The sequence below is a fragment of the Pholcus phalangioides genome, unplaced genomic scaffold (assembly GCF_987345545.1).
Source record: "Pholcus phalangioides strain wild (caught in Gottingen) unplaced genomic scaffold, Ppha-v1.0 ptg000042l_1, whole genome shotgun sequence".
Classification (NCBI taxonomy): domain Eukaryota; kingdom Metazoa; phylum Arthropoda; class Arachnida; order Araneae; family Pholcidae; genus Pholcus; species Pholcus phalangioides.
In genome coordinates this window covers 5,066,597-5,085,463 of record NW_028301628.1, presented here as the reverse complement: position 1 = coordinate 5,085,463, position 18,867 = coordinate 5,066,597, and the positions used below count along the sequence as shown (strand labels likewise).

At 32.4% G+C, this 18,867-nt stretch overlaps 1 protein-coding gene across 2 annotated transcripts in view; it reads right to left on the bottom strand.

The window, feature by feature from the left end:
* The window catches only part of LOC149063906 (adhesion molecule nephrin-like), a 414,420-nt gene that overhangs the window by 141,042 nt on the left and 254,511 nt on the right, over positions 1 to 18,867 (bottom strand). For both annotated transcript variants that reach the window (XM_089255183.1, XM_089255184.1), the window contains exon 2: positions 79 to 129. In XM_089255183.1, the coding sequence (XP_089111309.1) occupies positions 79 to 129 (51 nt within the window). The remainder of the gene's footprint in view (positions 1 to 78; positions 130 to 18,867) is intronic.

The following is an 18,867-nucleotide window of genomic DNA, read 5'->3' as shown; positions in this document are numbered from 1 at the left end:
CGATTGAATCAGAAGAAAATTTCATAAAATATTTAATGAAATTTCTTTTTCTTGATTTCTAATGAAATATTTACTCACCTATGACGTCACTTTTGACATTAGGTGTTTTCAACTTGATTCCGGGAACCCCTAAAAAAAGAACAAATACAAAAATGAACTACAAACTGCAATTTTGTGTAAAATTCTGAAAAATCTGATGAATTCAATCCTTAATGACAATCTTATTATAATATCAACTTGTAATAAAAATCCATACATTAAGGAAAAAAATAGTATTTTTTCCAGAAAAAATTTTCCCACTCAACTTAATGAAATTTATTTTACGGCGTCCTAAAAACTAGAAAAACTCACAAAAGAAAGGCGTAAAATTTGCTTTCCTTATAAAAATGACGTTAAGATACGATAAAAAATGAAATTTTCGAGAAAGAAATGTAAAAATATATTAGAAAAAGAAAAGAAACTGTTAAAATTTCTTTGTCAATAAAAATTGAGCTTTTAATGATACTTCAGAGTTTTATTAATTTCCTATAAACGCAAAATAAACACATAGTGAAACATGGACGTAGCTGAGAATTAATATCTCCTTCAGGGGCAGTTTTCGAACTGAAATTTCTTAACCATTTTTTTCCCCTCCCGTTGAAGTCTTCTGACACTCGCTCCAGATAAGGCAAAAATGTCACCGTGTCACCTGATTTATGGTTTTCGTAATGGCATCAACACGTCAAAGTAAAACTATTTATGGCTTTTGTTTTCAAAATTATAGGGGGCGAGCGCGCTGTATATAATTTTTTTTCCCTCTCTCTTTCTTTCTTGAACGTCTTTTATACGTTATCCTTAAGCGAAAGTGAATGCTTCAATGTTTTTTGTCTGAATCATAAGTTAATGATATTCAAACTTTTGCTGGAAATTTACTGTTAAAGCTGTCGATAAAATACCATCAATACACAGTATTTGTGGCATTTAAACATGGTAAAAAAAAACAGAAACATAAAAACACTTTCAATTTAGAACTGTTTTATAGTAATAACAATGTTTTTTTCTTGGCCTTCATTCCACTTGATGACTGTTATTACGGTATTTTGAAATTATTAATGTACTGAAATGGATAATGGGGGTCTTATAACATGCTCCAAAGAAATTTTAAAATCGATTTTTTTTTCACAATTGTTGTGACGTTTTCTTCAAAAAGATATTTTATGCTTCTTATGATGGAGTATAGAATTGAAAACAAGAATTTGATGTGAATCAGAAAACATAATCACACTAACATGCTTCTTACTAATTCTCCTGATCAGCGATGACAACTTTTAGAAAATGTTTTTTCCTTATGATAACTGTTATTATGGTAGTTTGCGATTATTAATGTATTCGAATTGATAATCTGAGTCTTATATATTTAAAAAAAATTATATTAATTTAAGAACATTTACATAGTTGAATTTATATTTCAGCATTCTATTGGAAATATATCTTTAATTCATATCATGATGGAATTGCATAGAACTGAAAATTATCATTTGAGTAGAAATACGATAAAACTAATGTTTTATGTTTTCTCGTTGATTCTAATGATCTGCGATAATAATGCTTTCATAAATATTCTAGAAACGGTGATCCTAATTGTTTTTATGGAAAGGAATAAAATATTCATTCCTTATCCTCAGAAGAGACAGGGTAACAACTTTCTAATTTGGTTTTTAGCACAGGGTATCCGTATTAACCAATTCACACCAGTTGATAAGAAAATTTGCCATCCCAAATTTTAATTTTTTTTTAAAAATTAAGGGAGGGTGGTTGCACTCAGTGTTTTTAATTTTTAAAAAAATCGGTCGTCTTTAATGGCTTAAAAGTGAGTTTTGGCATGTTTCATTTTTACAACCCCCTGCAATATGAGAAACTTATCTGAGGTCTACAATTTGGATACTTTTGGATTTCAGGTGCAATCCGCCTGCTATGCACCCTGTACATAATACAGTCTAACTTTTCTAATTCGAAGTCCAAAGTCACTGGGAAAAGTTCGAAATCTTCAATTAATCTATCCTGGATCAAAAAAATTACTACAAATTGTGCAACGTAATCATTAACATTCATATATAATAATAATTATCAATTATTAAAATTTTATCATCGGTTTCGAAACTGTTTCCAAAATTTTAATAATTTATTAATTGCAAATAATTGATCTTAGCTGCTATAATATTAAACGGTTCTGGAATTAGCATCACTGCAGGATTTAAACCTGATTTACGGAAACAGTTCAGGATTTTCAGTTACGAAACTTTCCCATATTTTGCTTATCTTTCTTATGCTACCAAAGAAATATTTAGATAATCAAAGAAATTACATTGTGTTACGATCTGAACTTTCCGATGCTTTGCATACTCTAAATGACGACAAAATGATTCAGATTGTGATGCACATTCTCGTTGGACTTCAACTGAACAATGTTAAAATTGGTGTTATCAAAGAAAAAGAGTAGAGAAAAACATAATTTTTTCAAACTTTTATTTGTTTTTGAAAATTTGTTGTTGATCGAGAAAATCAAAGTTTCAGTTCCTGTAGAATTTTTCAAAAATAAACTTGCTCTTACTAAAATCATTATTATTTTAACTAGCTTTGAAATCCCCAAAACTATCCAAAAAATTCAATTAAACAAGAAATTTTAATATTAAATTCGATAAAAAATTCAAAGAGTGTTCGTAAAATTTCCAATTATCCTAAATTCGAATTGTCCAAAATTTTTATTAAACAAGTTCTATTTCTTATAGATAGTGAGATTCTCCAGATATTTTTTACTGGCAAACTTTAAGTCAAAGTTTAGAATAAAAAGTCTCATACGATAATTTTGAAACATACTCGAAATCACCTCAACGAAATGCAACTGAAATTGGTTATTTAACAAAATATCGTCAGTAAAATTTTCAGGCTCAATTATCGCGCGCGAACGTTCTTTTCGATTTCTGTAAGAACTATGTTTCTCGTGGCAAAATGCATACATTTCAGAAAAATATTCGTTCATATTTTCATCGAAGGATATGAGAAATCATTTCTTTGTCAACATAATATTCGTATGCGTGAAGTAGTCTTCAAGACAAGCAATATGCTACACATTTGAATTAAGTAAGAAAATTATTTTCGATTCTTACTGTTTATTAACTTCAACCAAAAATTGTATGTATTCATACATTTTTTAATATACGAGGAAGAACAGTTTTAAGATAAATTAACAGTAATTCTCTCCGACGTGTACAATTATGTCATTTTGCGTTACCAATCTCTATCTCGAGTGAGTTGTTTAACACGAAACAACGTCACAGATTCTCGATACGAAAGAATGTTTATTTTTTTCTCTTTTTTCGCCGACACAAATTAAAAAAAACATCTGGGAAAAATAAGAGTTTTTTCCTTCAATCCTTAATCTAATTAGATGTAAACATTTCGCGATAAATAAATATTTACACATAGAAAACTCATTTATTGAATCAATTTTGACGAAAAGAATCGAAGGAAGATTTAATACTCATTTTATCAAGTTTAGATTGTTCATATTCAGTAGGATCTGAATCAGGTGATAACAATAAATATGAAACAATACGAATATTTCATTTTGTGTCGTGTGTGTGTATATATATATTTGTTTATCTATTTTTTTCATTATTGATTCGACAGATAAGAAAATTTTGTTTCAGTGATATAAAAGTATTTAATGAATATTTTCGGAATAGTTGTATTAAAAGACAAGGTATGCAAATGAAAATACTCGTTCTTTTGAAATAAGTAATTAGAATAGGGTTTTTTTACTTCATATTTATGCGAAAATAACCAATAACAATCAGAAAGCAAGAACTTTAATGTTGTTTGATGGTGAAAAAAAGTGATTTGATTATGTATTTTCAAGTTTCGATATTTTTGTATTTAAATTTACGAAATTCATAACATTATCTGGTAAGAAACAGATGAAAAAAGCAGTGGCATTAACCAAAATACATGCAAATTTTATTTAGAAGTGTTATGAGCACGTTTGTTTCGAATAATAATAAATAATCATGTAATGTAATTAGAGAAGTGATTTGTTTAGTAAAGTATATATATATAAATAAGGCAGTGAAAGCTGAAATATCCGTTATTTTATATTTATGAGAAATTTTCCTCGACTGAGAAATATGTTCTTACGTGATTAAAAAACAATATAATATGCATGGAATATCTTAAGTATGTCAGTACAAACTGGAATTGTTTAATATAACTGCGTTGGTAGAAAAATTTACTCAAGTTATACATAACTTTAAATTTTAAATTTGATTCTTTTCAGTTATTAATTTAGGTTGAGATTCGAATAGATCAAGGGGATTTAGTTTAGTCGGGAAAATTTCTAACTTGCATGCATTTTCGAAATCAATTAAATCGACGAAAACATCAGTCGAAATAAAACTATGTTTTTGTATATAGCTGAATCACCTAGAGATCAAGTCCTAAAACTTAATGATAGAAAAATACTTGATAAGAGCTGCAGTTCTCGAAAAAATCAGAAATGCTTAAATTAGATATGAAATCCGCATAGTACTTCAATTCATCGAACATTATACTCTTAGAAAGTGGTTATATAAATCACTCTGTTATAGATACACGGGTGTTCCATAAAGCGATAGTCAGAAATAAATATTTCACGATTGATTCTAAAATGAAATGGGGATTTACAATGAAAGATGAATTTTCAATGAAAGAGAAATTTATAATGAATGAGGAACTTACGATGAAAGTGACACGTGCAATGAAAGAAATTTGCAATTGAAGTGAAATTTGCAATGAAACTGAACATATCTCTATCCAACCAAAACAAAGAAAATTTTCCGTAAAAATTATTCAAAATTCACAGACATATCAGTTTGGTGATTCAAATCGACGTTTGGACCGTGTATGGTTCCTTTCAGTGCATACGAGCTTCAAGGAAACAACATTAAGACTCGTTGCCTTTGTAGTTTAGTGAGTTCACTCGGAAAGTGAAAGGACATTAGTTCGATTCCTCGCAAAGGCAGTTGAATATTCCCTTTCCAAAAACTCATCTTCGAATCAGGCAGTTGTTAAAAAACCTTGAGAACAATTCTGGGCTAAAATACTTTATAACTTCGAAATCACCCGATCTCAAAACCACAGGCATGCCAAAAGTTTTAACAACCTATCTACATTTTTACACGTAATAGTGATTACGCGTAATTTGTATTTGTATTTCTTGTGTATGTTTGGATAAGACAATCTGATGGCTATTCATAGATATTTTCTTAATTCTGCAATGTCAATAATTTTTATAGAAGTTTCAAAATAATTAATATTTTATGTTTATAGAAGTTTTATAATTATTATGTTTTATACAGAGATTTTATAATAACTAGCATTATTAAAAAACAATAACGACTTAGAATGTATGGTATTTCATTCTTCTGCATGTTCATCATTACGTAGTTATGCGATTAATTTTTTTCAGGATCAGGTTATATATAAATGTTCTCACGAAATTCGTTTTTCTTTATTAACAACGTATTGTGAGCCTTTTTGACATTATTATAAAAAAGAAAAAAAAACAAATTTCTTCCTGAATGTTTTCCAATAACTCAACAATCGAAGAATTTTGTTTCCATTTACGTCGTTTTCATATTTTGATTTGCATTGAATTATGTTTCGTCGTATTAACGTGAATCGAATAACGATGTAATCATTTGTTGGGTAGTTGAAATATTACAAATCAATAATCTTGTGTATGGATACCTGTAGAGATCATGTTGCCAAAATAAAAACAATCTTAAAGAGAAACTGTCCAAGCGTCTGGTTTTGCAGTTTGCGTAAAGAAAAATATTGCTTGTAAGTATCTCGCGAGATACTCTCGAGACCCTCATAAAATCCCTATTATTCTCATGAATCTCGGGAGATTATCTACAAGCAATATGTGTGTGGAGTAATGAAAATACAAAATACAAATTCAAGGGATAAATTTTTAGTCATTTTACAAGATTCTTATGAGTTATAAGGAATCTGAGCTTTCGGTGTTCTAGAACTCGAATATTCAGATTTCTCCTAGTTTGGCCAATATACACATTTATTGCATGGGATGAAGTAGATACCAGATTCTTTGGAGGGTGAGATAGGATCTTTGAGTTGAGAAAAGGTGAGTTTGTAAGTGCAAGACTTGAGTTGTAAGTTTGTAAATGTAAGTAAGTGTGATAAGACTCAGTGTTAGTTGGTAAATTTTAGATATTTCTAAAATGTATCCCTTTTATCTGTGATTTAGCATATTTGGTGAGTTTAATAAACATGAGAAGACCTCCCAAATGAGTCTAGTATGTATGATGAATACAGACGCACCCCGGTATAATGATAACAGGTTTTACGATCGTACTACGATATATCGGGAATCGTCAGCCACCTCGTTGGACATTTTGCCTGTCGCGGCGTTGCACTTGTATATAATGATACAATACGTGCATCAATTATCATGTATAGTATAGTATATCCCATAATACGATTTATCATGGTTTAATAACGACGTAATGCGTGGGTATCATGCAAAATCACCGTTAAAAGTGATAAATTTGGGGAATAAATTAGGAAACTTACTAAAACACTCGGAAATTATGCATAATAACCGAATTTATCAGATGTCTCGTAACATATCTACCAATCAAAGCACTAAATGTAAAGGAAAACATGTCCAATCTAACCAAAATTGTTTCCACCCAGCACTATTCAGAACTCACCGCATCTCCGAGGGAAGTTACCGAAGGGAATTCCGCTCATCGGAATAACTAATTTGAAAATTATCAGTTGATTGCTCCACTGGATTTGAAGGCCAAGCATCTCTCAACAACCCACGAAGCTCATAAATACGTATGAGCTTACTCCATAGCCCCCGTCGTCATTGTTTAACGTCTAAATCTTGTCCTCGTTCGTTGAATAAATTCCGCAAAAGCAAGCAGGGGGGATGGGGGGAATCCATCCCTGAATTGTATCATTTTGGGGGAAAACGTTTCCAGCCTACGTGGGAGGAGTACACGGGACACATTAAATCTTACCCTGGACGAATTCCAAACTGGGCGGCAATGGCCTAAAAGAGAAAACACAGCCGCAATTTCTCTCGAATGACAAGTCCCGAAAGACGAATGGCGGACAATGAAAACATCAGTTCCTCCAAAAACCTGTTTCCTCTGTATCATTCCTCTATTTTTTTCCCAAAAAAGGTCAAAAAATAAAATAAATTGAATTAAAAAAGATGTTTTTGGAAGGAAATCTAGGATATGTTAGAAAGTACCTTCATTTTATTTTTTTTCATTTTCAAAAATATATATATATACAGAACAAGAAAAGGTACAAACAGTAAAAGGATCTCGACATGACTCTTTTATGCCTCATGCTTTCTCCTCAATTTTCTACTTTTTCCCCTCATTTTGTCTGAGAGAAAAAATCATACTAGACGTTGTATCCAGCTTTCCGTTTTAAATTTCCCAACAAAAGTTCCGTGATATAATTTTTTTTTCTTCTATCTCAATTCCACTCTTTTCAATAAATACAACGAAAAAATCCTGTACATTATTGTTTGCCGGAGAAACAAAGGACCGGTTTCTTTGTGTAGTTTTTAATGGACATACCACAAGGAGGGGGGGAAATCATTATTTTATTATTTTTATGATTCCTTTATGTTTAATTCATGTATATATGTGTATATATATATATATACAGGGTGATTATAAAAAAACTATCCCGACATATGGGCCCTAACTATCATACCATTCACAGAAACTGAATGAAATTTTAGCATATGGTATTTTGATATATGCGCTCAAGAATGATATGGAAAACAAAAGTGTCACTCTTACAGTTACGGTTACAGTGAGAGAATTTCGAAAATATCAAATGGCAACACCAAGTTTTTTGTATTGGAATGTGATCTCCATTGTGAAAAACCCTAAATAGCGTTCGAACGGCAACTGTAGCATGAAAATCACCGGCGGTAGATAGGCTAAAAGTGAGGACAACCAATAAGGACAGAGAAGCAGCATAAAATAAAGCATTTTATTGTGTTTCACAAATTTTCCACATCACCTTGTGGAGGACTAATTCAGGCTGGGATCTCAGCCGAAGAAACGGTGTGACGAACGAAACGAACATTAATGCTCTGGTGCACGGCAAAGTCCTTTTTACATAAGGCCTTGCCTAGCTCCGGCAATTTTCGTGCTACAGGTGCCATTCCAACGCTATTTAGTGTTTTTCCGTATGGAGATCGCATTCCAATACAAAAAACTTTTCTCACTGTAACCGTAAATGTTAGAGTGACACTGTTGTTTTCCATATCATTCTTGAGCGCATACCTCAAAATACCTTATGATAAAATTCCATTCAGTTTCTGTGAATGGTATGATAGTTAGGGGCCCATATGTCGGGATAGTTTTTTTATAATCACCCCGTATATAGATTATATTTTATTTTGAAAAAAAAAATATATATAATATATTTTATGTGAACAATGTGACGCCCCATACACACGCACTAGATGGTTAAGATGGTTGAGTTGGGATTAACCTAGTAATAATGTTATGCATGTATTTCTTCATGCTCTTTTGATATTATGTGTATGTGTTAAACTTTTTTTTTTTAGAAATTTAAATAACGTATGGCTTTGAAATCTCTATCACTTTTAATCCAATCAGAAATTTACACGAATATATTTAATGGAAAGAGATATGGGAATATACTGTATTACACCCAAGTTACCTTACTGTGTACCCCTGAACCTATTCAGACTGCTTATTACTCTCAAGAATCCTGTAAAATGGATTGGAGTTTTGCCTGCTTTGACCCTCAAATTTATATTTGTATTACTGCCAAGAATCTTGCGAGATGTCTTGTTTCTTTCAAGAATTTCGTAAAATCTCTGTTTATTCGAAAGAATCTCGTAGATTAATTAGAATAGCTAAGGAGAATCTAGTACAACATCCCTTTTTCTACTAAAAAATGTCGAGGATATTTTATTACTCTCTCTAAACAATCTTGTAAGAGGCCTTCAAACAATCGGGTATCTCGCAAGTTTCTTTTTCTGTTAAGAATCTTACGAGACATTTGTTTACTCCCAAGAATTTTGCAAAATCTCTTATAAGAACCTGGTGAGATATTTTATTGCTCTTGCAAAAAAATCTAGTAAAATCCCTTTTAACTCTTGAAATTCTCGTAAGATCTGCTATTGCACTTAAAATTCTCGTAAGACCTGTTATTGCACTTAAAATTCTCGTAAGATATCCTATTGCTCATAAAAGTTTTCTTATTCTGAAAATCTCGTAGAATCCCTTATTACTCATAAATATCTCGTAGAATCCCTTATTACTCATAAATATCTCGTAGAATCCCTTATTACTCATAAATATCTCGTAGAATCCCTTATTACTCATAAATATCTCGTAGAATCCCTTATTACTCATAAATATCTCGTAGAATCCCTTATTACTCATAAATATCTCGTAGAATCCCTTATTACTCATAAATATCTCGTTTTAAGTATTCTTTATGGGCATTGTATAATATTTTATCATGTGTATATATTGTTTATAATTTGTGTTAATTGCATTTTTAATGGGGTTGCTGTATTTGTGAGATATATGACATCCATATTTTTATGGGCATCTTTTTATCAGCCACCTCGTTGGGCATTTTGCCTGTTGTGGCGTTGTATTTGTATTTGTATTTGTATTAGAATCCCTTATTACTCATAAATATCTCGTAGAATCCCTTATTACTCATAAATATCTCGTAGAATCCCTTATTACTCATAAATATCTCGTAGAATCCCTTATTACTCATAAATATCTCGTAGAATCCCTTATTACTCATAAATATCTCGTAGAATCCCTTATTACTCATAAATATCTCGTAGAATCTCTTACTGCTCCAGTAAATCTCGTAAGATCCCTTATTACTCATAAATATCTCGTAGAATCCCTTATTACTCATAAATATCTCGTAGAATCCCTTATTACTCATAAATATCTCGTAGAATCCCTTATTACTCATAAATATCTCGTAGAATCCCTTATTACTCATAAATATCTCGTAGAATCCCTTATTACTCATAAATATCTCGTAGAATCCCTTATTACTCATAAATATCTCGTAGAATCCCTTATTACTCATAAATATCTCGTAGAATCTCTTACTGCTCCAGTAAATCTCGTAAGATCCCTTATTACTCATAAATATCTCGTAGAATCCCTTATTACTCATAAATATCTCGTAGAATCTCTTACTGCTCCAGTAAATCTCGTAAGATCCCTTATTACTCATAAATATCTCGTAGAATCCCTTATTACTCATAAATATCTCGTAGAATCCCTTATTACTCATAAATATCTCGTAGAATCCCTTATTACTCATAAATATCTCGTAGAATCCCTTATTACTCATAAATATCTCGTAGAATCCCTTATTACTCATAAATATCTCGTAGAATCCCTTATTACTCATAAATATCTCGTAGAATCCCTTATTACTCATAAATATCTCGTAGAATCCCTTATTACTCATAAATATCTCGTAGAATCCCTTATTCCTCCAGTAAATCTCGTAAGATCCCTTATTGCTCCAGTAAATCTCGTAAGATCCCTTATTGCTCCAGTAAATCTCGTAACATCCCTTATTGCTCCTATAAATCTCGTATGATCTATCGCTCTTAAAAGTCTCGTAAGATCCTTTTGGTTTTTTGCATACCCTTGTAGTTGTTTTTTCCTCACATATGATGTATCTTTCTTATAAGAGTGAAAGAGAACAGGTAGGATGAGGGTGAAAATAAATATAACTTATATATATATAACTACTAACTTATATAACTTATGTACCTACTTTATCACCATATCTTATATTGTCTTGTTCTTTTATTTGTGTTTTTTTTATTCCCTTTTTCTAATGTGCGGTTAGGTTAGGACACAAGGTTATTATTTACTGGACACTATATTTATTGCCGATTTGTCAAATAAAAATCATCCGAATTTCTTTCCAATTCGCTTTTAAGCGAAGAAGTTAAATAACGTATAGCTTTTGAAATCTTTATTGCTTTTGATCGAATCAAAAATTCCCCCCTGACATATTTAATTATAGGAGATATAAAGAGAAATACCTTATTACACCTAAGATACCTTATATCTCACTTACAACCTATTCATACATGGAATGTGGAACCTATCATGTAATGGAATTTTGCCTGCTTTCGCCCTCAAATTTGAATTTGTATATCACTTCTCAAAACCTTGCGAAATGCTTTATTTCTTTCAAATAATTTCGTGAAATCCCCTTATTCTTCCAAAGAATCTCGAAGATCAATTAAAAAGTTAAGTAATCTCGTATAACAAATCCTTTTCCTACAAAAAATGTCGAGGATATTTTATCACTCTGATGAACGTCGGGATATCTGGGGGGGGGGGGGGAGGAATCTTTTATTGTCCCAGATAATATCGTGAGATTGCATGGCATTCCTTATTACTCCAAAGATTCTTGAGAGATTCCCTATAACAATCGAGTATCTCGCACAATTCTTTTTTTTTCTGCTGAGAATCTCGCCAGACATTTGTTAATCCACAAATTTTGCTAAATCTTTTATTGTAAGAACCTGGTGAGATCTTTTATTGCTTCTAAAAAATCTCACGGATTCTTTTTCAACTCCTAAAAATCTCGTAAGGCCTGTCGCTCTTAAAAGTCTCGTAAGATCTCTCGCTCTTAAAAAAGTCTCGTAAGATCTATCGCTCTTAAATGTCTCGCAAGTTCTCTTTCTCTGCAATCTCATATAACTTCACTTATTACTACTAAAAACCTTGCAAGATCCCTTATCAGTGCTATATATCTCGTAGGATCTGGTGTTACTCCTAAATATCTCGTACTGTCTCTTTTTATTACCCCGGTAAATCTCGTAAAATCCATTAGTACTCCTAAATTTGAAGGCCAAAACTATAAATAAAACAAGATAAAGTACAAGCCTTAAAATATTCTCTACATGACTCTTTTATACCTGATGCGAGTGCTTTCTCTTATACTATATTTTTTTTCGGTATTTTATCCGAGAAAAGAGGGTACTACACGATGTATCCCACTTTCCGTGTTAAAAATCCTAACAAAGGATCCGATATAATTTCTTCTATCTCAATTCCACTCTTTTCAATAAATACAAGGCAAAAACTCTATACATTATTGTTTGCCGGAGAAACAAAGGACCATTTCCTTTGTGTAGTTTTAATGGACATACCACAGGAGGAAAAAAAACCCATTATTTTATTATTTTTTCAATTCCTTTATGTTTAATCCACGTATATATATATATATATATATTAATAGATTAGATTTCATTTTGAAAAAAAAATATATTTTATGTGAACAATGCGACGCCCCATACACACGCACTAGATGATTAAGTTCGGATTAACCAAGCAATAATGTTGTGTGTGTCTTTTTTCATGCTTTTTTGACAGGATATTAAATTATGAATGCGTGTGTATGTGTTACGCATTTTTTTTTTTTTGAAATTTAAATAACGTATGGCTTTTGAAATCTTTATCGCTTTTGATCGAATGAGACAGTTTTCGTTGACATATTTAATTTAAGGATGTGATAAATTTTCATTTTTTTTTTGTTCACTTTCTCTGCTGTCAGAAATGGTTTCGAGGCCGGATTATATTTTCCTTTAAACATATTATATTTATTATTATTTTAAATACATTCTTAAGGATATGATTTGTGAATCGATATATACAAGTATATACAAGTGACTGTTAGCATTTATAATGGCCACTCAGTTTGATCATTTGATCATTTTTGTCGCACCACGGTCATTTTCTGCACACGGAGGCTAATTAGACCGGGACCTACAACTTATTGCCGGTTCCGAACGGCAGGCTTGTTTTTTATACTCATCGAGAGGTTGGTACGCTAACCCCTCGATGGGGAACTCCCTGCGGTAGCAATTTTTTGCTGCGGTCAAGTCGCCGTTTTTTGTCGTACCCCTGTCAGGAAAGTTTTCCGACAAGGACGAACCGGGTATCGAACTCGCGACACCTCTAAACATCCTTTGGTACTTTAGGAGAGCATCTTATCGACCTGGGCTACCGCGCCCATGGCCACTCAGGTTGATTTAATCCTCTATGTTTCGCCCCCCCCCCCATAAAAACATGTATTTTTTAAATTATGTAAATTAGTGCAGTAGGGTGATTTTAATTGAAAATAAATTACATCGACAAAGCCCTCTAATTAATTAGAGTGGGTTTTTAATTAGCTAAAATTGTTAACTAAGGATTAAATATGTATTTTACCTTGATTTTAATGTGAATGACATATGAAATCTTGCTTAGAAAAGTTGTTATTTTGTTTCTATCTCATTCCCGATTCCAACTATTCGGGGCGATTTTATAAGGATCTGAACACGCAAAATTCTAGCAGCTCTCGAAAAATGACGCCTACAAGGAATCAACTCTTTCTATATAAAAAGAAAGTACTGAACTTATATATCCGTATTCTGTATTGAAATGACACTAGAAGATGTGCTTGTTAAAATACCAAGAAATTTAGAAAATTGGAATGGGTAATGGTCACGTATTTATCTTGTATATTCAAGTATACACTGGACCTAGAGGGTTAAATGAATCCCTTATTTATTGGATATTATTGTTTTGTGTTTGCATTAGATTGATTGATGCTAATATGTTTGATAAGTGCATTCAATATCGGGTTTTTTAATAGTTCCCACTATAGCAAATCGTAAACATAGCAAACGAAATTTTTGAGTATCTATGAGTAGGATATTATTATACATAGGTATTGCGAATCAAGTTGTTTTTTTTTTGGCCCTTGAAGTTTGTTCTAACGGTAATTGATTATATCTGCAGTGAAACATCTTTTAAGGCGTCTAGTGCTTTTTAATATGGACGAAGACTACAAAAAACAGCGTCTCCTACTCCACAGTAGAAATATTTTATTACAAATATATTATTTAGTCACTTGTTTGTTTGAATTTCATTCACATACTTTTTATTGTATATATGCTATGATAATTCAAATTAATGTAATTCAGTAAATATAATATGTTTGTGTTTTACACATCTATATTTTCCGCAAATTTTCAAGCACCAAGAGAAAAAATAACTTATTCACGCTTTGCGTGCTTGGTAAAATAGCATGACAACAGTACAATAGAATAAGAAAATCAAAATATAAAGGAATAGGTTCAGTTCATAAAATCAGACAAACGATTTAATTTCGTTGAATTAAAATTTAAAATAATAAATATTTCAAAAAATATATTAATTTTCCATAGAAATCAAGTGTATGAATAGACCTCAAATTCTCTGCCTGATTTTATGAACTAAACAGTTTCCTTTGTTTTTTTGAATCTCAATGTTTATTCAATTCAATCGATATCATGCTACTGTAAACATGTTTTTCCGCTATAGCTCACCTAATTGGGTAAATGTCAGAAAATCACTTCATTGTGGTAGGCCTGAGCTATAGTCGGTTTCAGATAAAGATATTATAAACATGCGCAATATTTTATATTGTGCGCATGCGTTTTTGTCACATTTTTTGAAAATTTTCGAGAAAAAAAAATAAACGTTTAGATATCATATCTAAGACATAGTAATAGCATAGCATAGCATAATAAATGCAATAAAAATATGTGCACCGAATTTTTGAAATAAACCAACGGTCAATTAATATTTTTCATGGTATTTATCATTAAAAATAATAATTAACCATCGATTTTATTTCCATCGAAACATATTTTTTGAGCATTTTCGACCATGTTAAAAGGTTTGGGAACCCTACTTTCGGCGGAAAGCCAGCCCTTTGTATAGAAAGAGGATAGGATGATCCCTTTGACTCTATTAGAGCCTTATCAAAAAATCACTAAACTCCCTCTTTATAATGTCGTATTTTAATCAATAAAGAAGCTTCCTTCAGATTTTCAGAAGATTGAAAATAAACAGTATAAGGAAAAATGGCTCCATTGGGAAATGAACTCTGCATAATATCTCGGCATGTCAATCCTAAAAATAAGCGGGCTTTGGAGAGGCGAGATATCTCGTCAATGCCGTTGTGTGTTTGTGTGTGTGTTGTGTATATATATATATATTTGAAATTTCTAATTTTAATAAATGTACAAGCCCTTGCAATGTGAATGACTTATGTGAGGTTTTCAATATTATTTGTGGTATTTTTTCTAATTGTAGTTATGCCTCTAAGGTCAACGGTTCGCCAATAATTCTCGCCAATAATTCGCCATGCTGTCAGCAAATACACCCTGTGTATATGTTACTGTCAAAAAATGAAGTTGGCCACTTCCCGAACTCGTCGGCCCAGTTGATCGGCCAATGTCCAGATTTCTGGCTTTCGCTTACTTCTGTATGACGATCCCCCCTATATATAGATCACTAAGATATCGATATTCAGATTCTTTTGATCGTTAAGGTCACTCATAGCTAACTATGATTATTATAGTTATCTATGGATAACTGTAAATGGTCATAATTATCGCAAAAAAATTCACGAACCAATGGCAATGACCCCGAATCATAAGTCTCGACATATAGGAGCCAGCCAATGTCTGGCGAAAGCTCGAATTTCAGACATCCGCTAACTTGCCAACTTCGGAATTTGGCTGTACCATGTATAAAATCTTAGTCATTTGTTCAAACAATTTGAAGTAACCAAATCACAATACATTTCGATTTCCAGATTTAGCAGCATTAAAAGTATCAAATGAGATGGAAATGTCTCGGATATTATTTTAATTCCTATTCCAATGACGTCGACGATATTAGCATAGCCGCAGACAACAATCATACAAATACCCATAGAAGTAATTAAATGCTGCAAGAAGAGTAAATGACGTTACGTTCCCTCCTTTTGTAAAATACATCGAAGACACTCATTGTCGAACTCATAAAAGCGACTCGACGCATCGGCAAAGATTAATTTCACGGACTTGTCAGACTCGTGGCAGACGAAATTAGTGTTCGAGTGACGACGGCTGACACGAAGTGTCATCAGTGGGCTGCTTGATGGGCGAAATCCGCAATGATTTTGCATGAGGATGCGGAGCGCTCGGCGGAATCTCCGAAGACACATTAGTGAACACCATGCATGCATGGATGAAATACATCCATTCGATGTGTCTTTTAATCAAGTCTTCAAAGGAGGAGACATCATATATAATACATTGGTTAACTCGCTTAAGAACGAAGTATATCCATTGTGGATTGACTGTGCAGTCATTTTCTTCGATGTCGTTAGCGTATACTTTTTTTCAATTGAATATTTGAATGCCTAAGACAGAAAATACTCATGGCATGTCTTTTCAGTTTGTACGGGACGCGAAAGGAGTCTAATACTTTTTGATTTGGTATCCGAACTGGATTGGAAAATTACAAAGAGTTTGTGGTATATCTTTTTTGAACATTTTTCTGATTCAAAATCAATATATCTGAAATTTGAAGAGAATGACATGGACTACAGACGGGTTTGAAATATTAACCCTTGCATTCCCAGGATCAAAGACTTGCATTGGATCACAATGCAGTGGTCATTTTGGCCTTCATTGTTATAAATATAGACTAAAAACTATTATAATACAGTGCACGACACTTACAATCTCAGCAACTTTAGAAAGTGATAAACATATCCATGTGATAACATTATCCGTGATTTTAATAATCATCGTCTACTGTAAAATAAAATTTCGGTACAAGGTATTACACATTCATAAGAACTATGACGAGAAAATAAATTAAAACTCATAGATGAATAAGAGGGAGCATTGCCCACGGATAAGATTCTAGCTTAAAGTACCGAAATATATTTATAAGTGTCGTGAATTTGATACAAAATTCGTTCTTGTCAGAAACTTTCTTGACGTGGACGTACAACAGAAACGGCGATGGTAAATATGACCATCACGTATTCTCATGAGATCCGTATGATTTGTCCAGGGAGTTTGTTAGAGTTAGTAGACATCCATGCTCGAACCGGGATTCGAACCTTCACATATTGAGAGACTAGCTACATAACCACTAGACTATCCAGGCGGCTATTGCTACCGCAGGTAGTGCCACACCGAGATGTTAGCACACCAACCCTCGGCGAGTATATAAAAAAAATCGGGATCAGCAATAAATCGTAATTTCCGTTATAATTCGCCTTCCAGTGTGCAGAAAATGACCGATTGCATAAAATTTAAGTGTACTGATATTTATTATTAGTCGAAGTTACGATGAAATAATAATTTACGTTCACTCTCTAAAGATATTGAATCCATGACTCTCTAGGTTTTGTAATCACGATTTTTTGATGAACGATGGAAATGGCTCAAAAAACATTATAAATACAGTCGAATCCCGTTATAATGAACGCCAAGATACCGAAAGAGTCATTTCGTTATACCGAAATTTCGTTCTAAAGGAATTCCACGTTAACTAGCATTGTTCCTATGTAAACTTATTTGGTAGATAAGAAAAGTGTTCGTTATAACAAGATTTTCGCTATAACGGTATTCGTTAAAACGCGATTCGACTGTATCATCACCTCTACAAAAATGTAAATTTCACAAATTTTGGAAATTTTCATAAAACAAAAATTGCAGAATGTTCAGACTTGGTGTAAAAACGCAAGGCGAAAAAAGAAATATCCAGAATCGTGTTTCACTAAGGAAGAAAACAAATACCCCTAAGGGTTCAAATTTGTCCGTGACCATACATCCTTACGAAATCCAGTACGAAAGGGAAAAACATCCTTTCTCTCCACCTTCTGTTAACAGATTTTGAAGAAAATCTGACTCTGCAAACTGACAGTTGATTGACAGGACGGGAGAGGGGGAGCAAAACATGTTATCAGGAAAAGAAAGCTTACAACGGAGACTTGGGACCTCAATGCCGAAATGAGAGGGTTGTAAGAACCCGAGATATTCCGGGATATTATAAATAAAGCGGATCAAGTTTGACGAGATATCTCGGGATTACTACTGTAAGGGTTACAACTGAAGTTACACCCACTGTGCAGTATTGCGATTTTACATTAAAAGTAATTATAGGAGTAAAAACTTTGAACTCGTTTTATATAGACTGCTATTTTTGACGTTTGACTTCAGTTTGATACAAGATCTCAATTGAATTTTAATTTCGTACTCCAAAATTTTGAAGGTTTTGAATCAAAATGTAAGACCTACCACGCGTATTTGTCTGATTATAAAGTTTTACACACCATATTTTGAATGCAGTTTCTAAAAATTCTGACGTACGTCAAACAGATTTGGGTGTAACTTATGTGCATACATCATTACTAGCTACATGTACTGTACATAAAACAAAATGTTTTATACACAGAATGTTATTCAGTTGTGTTTCGAATATTATTATTGTGTTTTTACCATTTTCAGACGGTTTCTATCAAAAAACATTATTAAAATTCACTCCAGTACCATTTTATAGAAAAATGCTCGGAAAGGTAGTGGGATATATTATTCATGCATGCATTTTGTATGCATTACTTCGAAATGATTTTTGAAGGTGGGTAACACAAAATTTCAGTGGAAGAGACTAGTTTTGCTACCTCGAACCTGCCGTGTCTCCTCCGAATATCGATCTTGCGTACATCCTTTTCTCATTTCCGGTGAATGCCGGGGTGAATCGTCATCACTGATAATACAATCCACATGCATTTATTGAAAATGATTTTCCAAAATGATTTTTTGTTTGTAGTGAATGTATATTGAGAATGAAGCAAATTGCGTGTGTAAAAAAAAATATTGTTTTCGTTCACACAATCAAAACCAGAAAAGAGCAAAGTTTTGGATCCCAAAGA